At 43.5% G+C, this 12,628-nt stretch overlaps 1 protein-coding gene across 1 annotated transcript in view; it reads left to right on the top strand.

The window, feature by feature from the left end:
* The window catches only part of MBTPS1 (membrane bound transcription factor peptidase, site 1), a 1,726,871-nt gene that overhangs the window by 733,894 nt on the left and 980,349 nt on the right, over nt 1-12,628 (top strand). Inside the window, exon 9 of the mRNA XM_044081940.1 lies at nt 10,943-11,045. Coding sequence (XP_043937875.1) covers nt 10,943-11,045 — 103 coding nt within the window. The remainder of the gene's footprint in view (nt 1-10,942; nt 11,046-12,628) is intronic.

The raw sequence follows: 12,628 nt of genomic DNA, 5'->3' as shown, positions 1-12,628 counted from the left end.
TCGCACATGACATGGAAGCTATGCTGGGCCCTTCAGCTGAACTGCAAGCTAAGAAGGTTAAGAAGCCTAGGCCTGATTTACTCCCCCTATTCTGGACATCTCTCCCAAGTCCGATGTTGGCCCAGAGACTGTTCCAGAGTTGGTAGACACTCCTTTGATGAGTACAAGTGTGGAGGCCATGAAGAACTCAAGCAGCACGTCCCCAAGGGAATCTGACCTTGGGCGTAGGTTAGAAACCACAGCTCATAGTAACTGAGGGCTCGCATGGTATTCCAACAAAAAAAAAAAAAGAAAACACTTTAAACATTACATTAAGTGGGGGGCTTTGCCCCCCCTTACTTAAATATACCAATTCTGAGACCACACTACAGTGCCGAAAACGGCAAAGTAACAAAGTGGTCAATCGAATTCTTTCCCAAGGAAAGAATTTTCTTAAAAGCCGCTTCGATATTTTGCCGTTTCAGGCTTTTGAGTTCGACCAAGATGCATTCGAAAGAATGCGTCTTCGGTCTTCTAATAGGGAACTGCTTTTTCGGCATTCAGTTCTGAGGTCTGGTATGTGCTGACATCCACTTTATACCCAATGCCACTTTTTGAGGGACGTTTGTTTTGGATTCTGTGTGACGTCGCACGTACCTCACAGTACTAATAGACTTTTGTATACTGGCCAGACGTATGAGTCAGCCAGTGGTGGACTCCCTCTTATTATGAATACTGCAGCATATAGAAGAGAAGGACATCTGTGGTTATGGTAAGATTTTACACAACTCTTCTTTCTCTGCTTTGCCCTTTGGCCTTACTACTGCCCCCAAGTTGTTCACCAAATGCTTTGATACTGTGATTGCTTTTTGCAGGCTAAGGGGAATCCAAGTTTTTCCCTACTTGGACGACCTCCTGTTTCGGGCATCCTCTTCAGAGATATTGATGCAAAATCTTCATTTTGCCATCTCAGCTCTGCAGAGCCTGAGGTTCATTTTAAATTTCAAAAGGTCCTTTCGGACTCCTTCACAGGATCATGACTTTTTCAGGTTGCAGGATCCAGACTGTTCCAGTGCTGGCATCCCTGCCTCCTCCCATGGTCCTAAGTCTCATTTCTTTCTTTCAATCCCCTCTTCCTCTGGCTTCAGTAACAGCCAGGGAATTTATGAAAATTCTGCGGTTCATGACGTCCACCATTCCTGTGCTTCTATTTACCCAGCTCTACATGAAAAAACTTCAGTTGTTTCTAAAGCCAGTTTGTCTTCAGCATTCTCATCCTCTCAGTTTCTTAGTTCTTTTTCCTTCCATGTCTTAAACATTAACTTCAGTGATGGATTCACCAGTTGATTCTCAATCCAAGACTCCCTTTTCAACCACCTGTTCCCTTTCAGGAGCTTTCCACAGATGAGAGCAACCATAGGCTTCCTAAAGGTACAGGGAGTCTGGTCACCTCATCAACAAAAAGACTACATCAGCATTAAAGAAGTGAACTCTTCTGCTGGCTCTTTAGGCCTTTCATCCTCTCTTCTCCCCAGAGGTTTTCAAGGTGTTTAATCAAGTGGTGGGGATCTTATCTTCTTTTCTGGTTGGCACTCCTAGTGTGGAAACAAGCTGTCCAGTATCAAGCGACACTTCAGGCAGTTTACATTCCCTCAGGTCAAAACATTGTAGCAGACACTCTGAGCAGGTCCATAACTCAATCCCAGGAATGAATGCTTCACAGGGATGCATTTCTGGACATTGTCCACCAGTGGGGGTACTCCTCATATAGATCTTTTTGCCTCCCCTCTGAACAGACAACTTCCTGTGTTTTGTGCCAGTGTCCCAGGTCCTCTGGTTTGGAAGGTGGACAGCCTCTCTTTTCCTTGGAAGGGGATGTTTCTTTATTCCTTTCTCCCCTTCCCCTCATTCCAAAAGTCATTTTTAAAATACAACAAGATGCTGCCAAAATTTTGCTGGTGACACCATTTTGGCCGAGACAGCATTGGTTCCTCTTTTTCTGCATTTAGCCAAGGACAATCGTCACAATTTACCTCACAGGGTGGACTTACTTGCAAAAGACAAGGGATCTGTCATTTGTCCCCACCTGTAAACTCTTCAACTAAAACTGTGGGCGATAGGACTTTGATTCCACATACACCTTTGTTCTGGACACGTGCTTTGGGTCCTGCAAGAGACCAGGAAACCCACTACTAGGAAATCTTACTTATCCAGAAGGAAGACGTTTTCTGTTAGGTGTCTTTCTTGTAACCTTGATCCACTTTCTGTGGATGTTCCTTTGGTTCTCTCTTATCTGTGTGAACTGCTCAATTTTGGGTTGGCTTATTCTTCTTTTAAGGCCCACTTGTCAGCTGTCTCTGCTTCTCTGCCTTTATCACCTCCTTTAGCTTCTAGATTTGAAGCTAAATAATTTCTTAAAGGCTTCCATCGTATCAGGCCTTCCAGGAAGCTTGTTCTTCCTCCCTAGGATCTTAATTTTGTTGTAGAAAAATTGATCCAGGCTGATTTTTTGAGTCTGCTGCTTCATCATCCTTGCAGCATTGTTCCCGGAAGATTGTACTTTTGTTAGCCCTTACTTCTGCCAGATGGGCATCTGAGCTACAAGCCCTTGTGGCTTGCCCACCCTTTTTTAGTGTTCCATAAGGACAGGGTGTCCGTTCATACTAATCCTTCTTTTATGGCCGAGCTGCTGAATGAGTGGTCTCTTAATCAGTCCTTATTCATTTGGCCACTTTTTTCCTCTTCTCCGCAGTCTGTTGGTGAGAAGGCGCTGCACACATTGTATGTGCATAGACAACTCAGATTTTATTTGGATAAGACTAAGACTTCTCGTAAATTTGATCAGCTCTTTGTTTCCTTTCATTCTAGGCCTTTAGGATTGGCTGTGTCCAAGCAAAATATAGCTTCTTGGATCACCAAAGCCATTTCTTCTTGTTATTCCTTTCATGGTAAGAGCCTTCCTCCTCCTCTTAAGGCGCATTATATTAGAGCTGTGACGACTTCTGCTACCTTTTTCACGGGTTTGGATACTAACTTTATTTTTGAGGCAGTTACCTGGTCTTTTGTGCATTTATTTACTAAGCAGTATTAAGTTGAATGTGATTTCCAGAGCTAGAGGTGGCTTTGCTAGGGCCATTCTTCATGGGTTACTGGAGAGCTCTGCTGGTCCATCCTCCTCCTTCTCTTCTTCCTGAGCTTTTGCACTATCCCTATTGTAAAGAATACTGCAACAGTGAAATGGAAGGACATATTACAATTGTGAAAGATCTTACCATAAAGGCAGATGTGTCTCTCTTCACTGTTGCAATATTCACTCTCTCCCTCCCTCCTTCACCCTGGATGTTCATCATGTTACCCTGCTGCAGTCATCACACTTCGGTTATCCTGCCGTCAGGCGGTCGCACAGTCGGCCCGAATTCCAAAGTCTTGGTCCGGCGTCAGTTGCTGTCGCTTCTTCCCTGACGTCAGTGCGCCAGGGGTATATAAGAGTCATCCGACGCCATTTTCTTCAGTCTTTCTTGCCGCGCGGTGCCCAAAGCAGAAGCAGTTCGCAAGTGCCGGTCGGCCGACACCTGAGATTTTCGATTTGTATTTCAGTCCGAAGTCTTCAATAAAGCGAAGTACCCCGTTGGGGAACATTTTCTTGCCTCAGTCCGATGTCAGAAAAAGTTAACAATTGCATTTCTTGTGGGAAGCAAATACCTCATAAGGACTTCCATTCCTATTGTATTCCTTGCCTAGGCCCAGACCACGACGTCACAGGTTGTCGGTTTTGTGCTAGGTTTAATAAACGCACTATCAAACGCCGTTTTGACTTCGCATGGCATTACTTCAGTAGGAAATTTAATTATATCATGCCGTCGGAGCAGCTGGCGACCGCAATTCATAAAAAAACGCAAGGATAAGGACAGGCAGCCTAGGAATAAGCCAGACCCCGAGGCCTCAGCTGGGCCTTTCGCCGGTTCTCTGGCTTTCAGTGAGGTGCCTACGCAGCCCCTGACGACCGCAGAGCTGGAAGCCCAGACAGCTGCCGACTCCCAAGTGGAGTCTACTAGGCCGACACAGCCATCTACCGACACCGGAGCAGAATTAGACACCGGTGCAGAGGAAACAACTTCAGTTGCAGAAGGTGTCTTCAGACCGACTACACTCACCATTAAATCTTATGCTAAGCTTAAAACTCCTTTAAAGCCTAAGAAAACTGTTCATCAGCCTACAGGTCAAGGCCCCATGCCTAAGAAACAGATGCTTAAGATGGCTGAAGATTTAATTACCCTTTATCAGGGGTTCCCATCCCTGATAAAAGACCAAGACAAGAGGAGGATTATGCATCCTCTGACCAAGTTTCTCTCTCCGCAGATTCTTCTGAGGAACAGGATTACACTTTTCCACCTTATGAGGATTCTGATGCTGAAGACTCTATTCCCTCAGCATCTCCCCCTGAAGACTACTCCTTTGGGGAAACATTACATACCATAAGGGAACATTTCCACTGGGAAGGCCAGGATTACTCAGATTCTAAGAAAAGGCTCCGAGAGTTCATTTTATTACCCCAGCACAGACCTCTTGCTATCCCTCCTGTTTTAGATATTGTGGATGATGTTTGCTTGGAGTCTAGTTTAAGTCCAGACTCTGTACCTCCTGCTCCAGCCAAACCAGCCAGATACTACAGAGTACCTGACTCTCACAAATTCCTTTATAAAAGCCCTGTAGCTAACCCAGAAACCATTTCCCAGGGTCCTAAGGGATCAAAAGCTTCTATGGCTAAAAATCCTGTGCCCTCTGAAAGATATTCCAGAGCCCTAGATATATGGGGAAAGAAAATATACACTTCTGCAACCCTGGCTATGAGAGCATTAAATTGCCAGTTTCACATGTTGAAATATCAACAATTCCTGATGTCTCAGTTAAAACAAAAAATGAGCACACATTCAGAACAACCTGAATTCAAGGAAATGCAGGATCTGTTGCATGCAGCTGAACAGATGGGCAAGCATACTTTACAATGTGGTTTTGATTCATTGGAAGCTTCCTGTAGAGCAGCTGTTACTGGTTCTGTCATTCGTATATATGCTTGGCTAAAAGAGCAAACCCTCCCTGACCATGTTAAAGCAAAATTATTAGATGCACCTTTACAACAAGATGTATTATTTGGTGTCAAAGCAGAAGAGGTTTTAAAGAAAATGGAGGATAAGGCTAAATCTATGCAAACGGTCAAGGATTTCTTGCAGGTACAACCCCCTCGCTTCAGCAAAGGTACTGCTGAAAGTCAGATTAGAAAGGCCACAAATGATTCTCATTGCACCAGACTGGCCACGCCAACATTGGTATCCAATTTTAAGGAACATGGCCCAGGGCCCACCATGGATTTTGCCACAAATTCCTCACCTGCTCACCCAGCAAGACAGTCTGATTCTACACAGCCAGCTCAAGACTTTAAACCTGGCTGCATGGCAAATTACCTAAACAACCAGCCAACACCTTTATCCAAAGCTATTATGGATGTCATTCTGGAGGCCAGGAGACCCAGCACCAGGAAATCCTATTCAGACAAATGGAAAAGATTTTGCACCTGGAACCAGGCTAAAGGCCTAAATCCCCTGGAGCTGAACAATCCTCAGATTCTACAATATTTAACTGAGATGTTACACAAAAGACTTTCCTTTTCATCTTTTAAGATCCATGCCTCAGCAATTTCAGCTCATCACAGCACGGATCCTCCTTTATTTTCACATCCACTCCTAAGACAGTACCTCAGAGGGGCTAAGAACTTAAGACCGCCAAGGAGAGCTCCAACACCTACTTGGGATCTCAACTTTGTCCTGGAAAAGCTTACACTGCCGCCCTTTGAACCAGCTTTTTCAACTGATTTAAAATTTCTTTCATGGAAAACTGCCCTACTACTAGCAATAACCTCAGCTAGAAGAGTCTCAGAGCTACAGGCACTAATGGCAGTGGAACCTTTCCTCATTTTTCATCAAGATAGAGTTTCTCTACGAACTAATCCTTCCTTTATGCCAAAGGTGGTATCCAGTGTGGCCCTAAACCAAACCATTCACTTGCCCACCTTCTTCCCAAATCCCCAGAATACAGGAGAAAGACTCCTGCACTCTTTGGACATTCACAGGCAATTACGTTACTACTTGGATAAAACTAAGGTTTTCAGAAAAACTGACCAGCTCTTTGTAGCCTGTGCTACAGGATCACAAGGAAAAGCTATCAAAACAGACCATTTCTAAATGGATAGCACGTTGCATACGTTTCTGCTACACACGTCATGGGAAACCAGTACCTGCTAACATTAGGTCCCACTCCACCAGGGCTACAGCTACATCAGCAGCCTTTCTCAGGGGAGTGCCAACCAAGGATATTCTGGAAGCTGCTACTTGGAGTTCAGTGCACACCCCAAACACTATCACTTACCTCTTTACTCTAAGACTAGAGCTGGTTTTGCCACTGCAGTTTTGCAGGGCCTACTAGCTTCTTCTAACCCTGTTTGACTCCACCTCCCCTCCTTAGCTTTGGGATTCAACCCAAGTGTGATGACTGCAGCAGGGTAACACGATGAACATAGTACAGTTTTGTACCTACCATAAATGTAGATGTTCGAGTGTTCACCCTGCAGCAGTCCAGATTACCCTCCCTCCATCCCTTCTGAACTAGCTGAACTTATCTCTACCACTTTATCGTATTCTACCTCTGTGGTGTATTTGCTTGTATCTAAGGGTTTTGTTTTATTTTTATATAGCCATATGTGTATGTATATTTTATATATATATATATATATATATATATATATATATATATATATATATATATATATATATATATATTTTGCCTACCTTTTGGGGGCACCTGACATCTGGGGCAATAAAAACTGAAGAAAATGGCATCAGATGCCTCTTGAATACCCCTGGCGCACTGATGTCAGGGAAGAAGCGACAGCAACCGACGCCGGACCAAGACTTTGGAATTTGGGTCGACTGCGGGACCGCCTGACGGCAGGATAACCCAAGTGTGATGACTGCAGCAGGGTGAACACTCGAACATCTACATTTATGGTAGGTACAAAACTGTACTTTTCTCTTCTGGATGTACTAGTTACCTCTTTTTTCCTTGGACTGGCATTCCCTTGGGCTCTCTGGTCTAAGGATGGTAGTCTGGGCATCACCCTTATGCCTGACACAATACTTGGGGAGCATATGTGTGATGCACAGAGTACCTTAAAGCAACCTAAAGGCTTTGGTATACTGGCCAGATGTTGTGCTGTCCTTAGCAGGGGATCCCTATTGTAAAGAATACTGCAACATTGAAGAGGAAGGATGTCTACCATTATGGTAAGATCTTGCACAACTGTACTTTTTTGACTTGTGTGTAGCAAGCAAGTAACAAAGACTTGTATAGTAGCACACCTGATGTGAGAGGGCATGCCACCTAGTCATATCTGTGAAGTCCTTGTTCGATGTGTTCTTCAGACATTTTTTTATATCGATCACTATTGCGTAGGATTAACTAGTGGGACTTATGTAGCAGGTCAATGTCTGGTCCAACTTCCAGAGTTCAGCACCCTCACTCCCTCCCAGGCTTGGCAGACATTCACTGCTGAAAGATGTCAGTAGTTCCCTTTATAAATGTAGCATCCCTTTTTGCCATTTTATATCTTTCTGGCCATAGGTCAGAGCGCATGTACTGTTGTGCAGTATCCATAGTTTGGCATCATTCGGCCAGCTCCAAGGGCTCATTTCAGAAAAATACTCCTTTGGGGATATCGTTCAGTTGCTGTTTAGTGTTTATTTTGTGCTAGATGTACTTGGATTATATTGTTTTGGGGTAAAATGACTTGAGTTGATGGTGAGGTTATTCCACCCTTTAGAAGGAGGGCATTTGTTCTTGTTGTAAGCAAATTCCATATAAAGATCTCCACAGATTTTGTGTAGTCTGTCTAGAACCTGAACAGCATGTTAAAAGCTGCAGTGTTTGCACCCAAAATGTTTAGTAAAAGGGAGCATTCCTTTCCAAACTATGTAGGTAGGAAGACACTTGAGTCTCAAACCATCAAACTGAAGTCCTGTACATGGAGCTCAGATGACATGCCCTGTCGTGGACATTTATTGCTGAACCTTGTTTGTAGTTTCTGATGGGGAGGATATTTAACTCATGATTGCGGTTGGGGAGGATGGCCCTGGTCAAGGTACAGAGATCTAGGACTCCAGTCCCCAGGTTCAGGCCTCTGTGGTGGTTGCTACAGCTAAGGGTGCCCAGTAGTCTAAACATATGATGCTCATTCACTGATCTCTCTGCAGTTACTGGGGTCTCAAGTAACAGGTAGTTCCTTAATCTCCACTCCAGCTACAGGTATTTATGTACAGAAAGTTTTTTGTAGTCTTTCATACAGACTAGGTCAGCCTTAGAACCAGTTCCTCGTTTATACAAAAAATAGTGACTGAGTTCTTCCTTAATCAAGCTGTCCAACTGCATGTTTTCTTCCCTAACCCCCAGAAGAAGAGAGGAAGAATCTTGGTGTAGAATGTACACAGTCAAGTGAAGTATAACTTAGACAAGACCAAATATATTCTAGTGACTGCTAAGGCTAAGGATCACTGTTAGTATAATTTGCAAACAGGAAGGAGGAAAAAGTCTGTCCCCAAACGATTTCAAAGTGGCTGACCCATTGCATTGTTTTCATGAGAAAAAAGTTGGAAAGGACAGCGAGTGAGCCTCCAGAAGTAGGTGTTCTGCAGCCAGTGTGATTTTCTTAGAGCGTAGGGCTCAACCTGTTTGGGAAGGTTGCTACCTGGTCTTCAGCCCATACTTTCTCGACACTGTAGATCGAATACTATTTCCAAAGGGCTGGGTTTCCACTTGCTATTGTGCGGGAAATGGTGTTGTCCAACCCAACAAGTTCACCGCCTTCCACTGCTTATGAGATCTGGAAATCATTCTAGTTGTTATGATCTATTCTGTTTACTGTTATGGCACGTTCTTACTTAAGTTTACTTTATCTACACTGTAGTCTTAAAAGTTGAAACTGTGCAGTTGAAAGTTAGAGATACAAAGGTTTCTCACTTGTAAAATAGTGGGACTGGAAAATGTGACCTACTCAGAAGTGTTTTAAGTTACCATTATTCATATGTTCTAGGCTTCCCAGAGGTGCTTTCTTCTTCTAAGTTATCTTTAGGTGTGCATACAGTGTGTAAGTGAATGAATCTGTGCACAAGTCTCTTGATAGACCAGAATGCTGTGAAAGTCTGTTGTACCTTGCACTCATTGCATGCTAGGATAGCACTAAATCCCCTATATCCCTAAGTAGGGTAATGTGGGAACTGGAGTGTGAATGTATGAAAATGTTGTCTAGTTCCTTACCTAAATGTTCATAAAGGTACAGCTGTGTGAAAGCATGCATATGTATTGGCTCCAATGTTGTAGTGGGACCATGTCATGCTGCCATAGCATTATCAGAGCTATGGGAAAAAATCTCAACCTTGGATGACAGCTTTTCCTTCATTTTGCTGTTGCTGTAAAGCTGCTGTAAAGCTGCCAGAAGGCTAATATCATTGGAAGAACATTTTCCCTATCTAGGTTGATGGTCAGTGCATTGACCAGATGTGGAAGGTGACTGAGTTTTAGCACAGAAGGAAGGGGGATGATAGCAGTCGAATCAGCAGAAAGGCACTGAAAAAAAAGTGTTCATGAAATAACCTTGTCATGTACATGAGAACAGAAAGTATTCATAAAGGATAATGGAATTTAAGCTTCTAGAAAATTAGGAGGTCACAAGCTTGAAAGTTGCAATTGTCAGCCAGTCAGAATAATTTATTATGAAGCTTGGTATTGTGCTGCTTCTTGTATGTAGAGATTTAATTACATTAATTGGTCATGATTTTGCTGTTCATTCATTATTTCCAGCAATTTAGTGCCATTAGTCTCAAGTATCGCCTCACAGCAAGAGGTTCTCCCGTTCGATTCTCGGCTGGTTCGCCTTCTGTGTGGAGTCTGCATGTCCTCCCGCGGTCGAGTGACGCTAAAGACATGCAGGTAGGTGCGAGCGTGAATGGGCATGCCTTCTTTGAAGGTTGGGCATCAGGCTGGCAACTCGGCACTGTAAAAATCCACTCCCAATCATGAGTGGACCGGAGTTCTGCTGTGGCGACCCCTAACTCAAGTGAAATCATATCAATTCTAGTGATTTTGATTGAGTTCATCACTTTTATCAAATTTGATTAACTAGTTTTCAATGATTGCTTATTTAGGTATGTTTATACTTTATTTGATACCATGTATCTATATATAGTGCCACGCTTGAAAAGATGCTTTACTTTGCATCCCTTTCCTTCTACTCAGTCTCCTATAGATTGCTGAGGCGTGATCTCTACCTAGCTTACAAAAGCATCTGCAAACGCCACACTTATGAATCTCCTGAGTTTTCATAATTTAAACATTACCAGAAATGCAGCGTCTAAGGACCTGAATTTTGTGACATAAATAGAACATGCTGGAGAGACAGATGTGTGTCCAGGAGACTGTCCCACCTATGGAACTGGCTTCCCATCCATATGAAGCTGAGTTTGTCTGTTACCTAGTTTAAGTGCAATCTAAATCAGTGGATGGGGGAATAGGAAGTTTATACCGAGGCTGGCACCCATGTCCCTTTTGGACAGAGGAAGCCAATAATGTCTGGCCCGCAGTGTCCTGTTTAGATACCGGATATCATTATGCTTTTGGGAAAACTTGGCTAGGCTTAAAAATGCTTCCTGGGTTGTTAGCCTAGTAACAGTCTACAAATGTATGAATTTATAAGTGTATTCGTTTGACTTTGGCCTGAATTATTACTTTCTCCACTTAAGTACAGTTCATTTACCTGGTTATCAGGTTAGAGCAGCCAAATCTGACTACTCACTTGATGTTATAAATTTTGAAACTGCGTATTATAATTGCTTATATTTACTGTTTTTACTTTTTCCAGCACCCTGAATAATCCTGCTGACCAAATGGATGTGATTGGAGTTGGTGGAATTGATTTTGAAGAGAACATAGCTCGATTTTCCTCTAGAGGAATGACAACATGGGTAAAATTCTAATTCTGAATTGCTGTAATGCATACATAGTGAATTCAAAAGTTGTAGCTAATTTAGGCTGAAGTTGAAATCTTGGGTATTCTAAGTATTTGTCCTCAGCGATAGAAGGAAACCTAAATGAAAAAGGTAATTTTGTAGTAAAGACAATTGAAACCACTGTCAGAGAACTTAAATGGTCTTGCAGCATCCTTAACATGTTTTTAGAAATATGCATCACTTTAGACAGAGTAACAAAGTAAGAATTATTTAGAAGGACTTGACATAATCTTTACATCATCTATCATAGAACATTCCTGTTTTATTGGATTTCTTTTACATTTTTAGATGTAATGGATAGTAAACATGCTATCAAGCTGCACTGGATGGAAAAAGATTCTCAAAAGATGTGGAGAGCATCAAATATGGAAAATATAAAATTGTGCAATATAATTTTTACATGCACCAGTACTGAAACAGGCTCATCAAACATCAGAGCACCAAGTTCATGTAGTTTTGAAATTAAATTTTTCCATGTACTCCAGTGAAAGGCCATCAGCTGAGTTCCATATCACTAAAAAAAGAAAATAGTTCTGTTTGAAGATGTCCTTCAAGAATGCAACTGCAGTCATAACATATGGGTTGTCCTGCCTCAGGCAGCCCTCGGTCGGCCGAATTCCAAAGTCTGGGTCCGGCGTCGGCTGGTGTCGCCTCCTCTCCGACGTCAGAGCGGCTGGAGTATAAAGGCATTGGCCGACGCCATCTTCTTCAGTCTTTCTTGCCGCGCGGTGCCCGAAGCAGAAGCAGTTCGCAAGTGCCGGTCGGTCAGCTCCTGTGTTTTCAGTACCGAAGTCATCTAAAAGCTAAGTACCCGTTGGGAACATTTTTCTTGCCTCAGCCGATGTCCGAACAAATTGAGAAAGTTAATAATTGTTTGTCTTGTGGTAAACAAATACCTCATAAGGACTTCCATTCTTACTGCCTTCCTTGCCTGGGCCCAGACCACGACGTCTCGGCCTGTGCTGCCTGTGCTTGCTTTAATAAGCGCACTCTCAGGCGCCGGGCAGAATTTGCCGAAGATGTTTTCGGTGAATCTTTCGCATATATTATGCCGTCGGATCAACCGACAACTCAATCTGCCAAAAAACGAAAGGACCGGGACCGACATCCTCGGCCCGCGTCCACAACCGATGTTACTCCTAAATCCTCCGCTAGTGCTTCGGTCCCTTCGGAAGCGGTGATTCAACCGCTCCAGGCCGACGACACAGCGTTAACATGTCCTTCGGTCTCGGAGACCTCTCCGGTGCCGGTTGTTGATTTTCCTCCGGAAACCGAAGTTCTGGATCTACCCGACACCATTCCCGTAGACAAGGTTACTCCTGCATGTGGGGCTGCAAGGCCTCCTGTATCCATGTCTATCAAGGCCTTTGCACGTGCTAAGGCCCCCAGCCAGGCCAAGGCCCATCCTAAACCTGCTGCTCAGGCCCCTTCTTCTGATAAACAGATCATGTCTCTTGCTGCAGATCTTATTTCTCTTATCAGGGGGTCTCAGCCTCACCCTGACAGAGGTTCTCAGCCACCTGCAGAGAAAAGGCCCA

The sequence above is a fragment of the Protopterus annectens genome, chromosome 8.part1, assembly GCF_019279795.1.
Source record: "Protopterus annectens isolate FY-2018-M chromosome 8.part1, PAN1.0, whole genome shotgun sequence".
Classification (NCBI taxonomy): domain Eukaryota; kingdom Metazoa; phylum Chordata; order Ceratodontiformes; family Protopteridae; genus Protopterus; species Protopterus annectens.
Note: the sequence above shows the minus strand (reverse complement) of the source record. Positions and strands in the feature narration are given on the sequence as shown.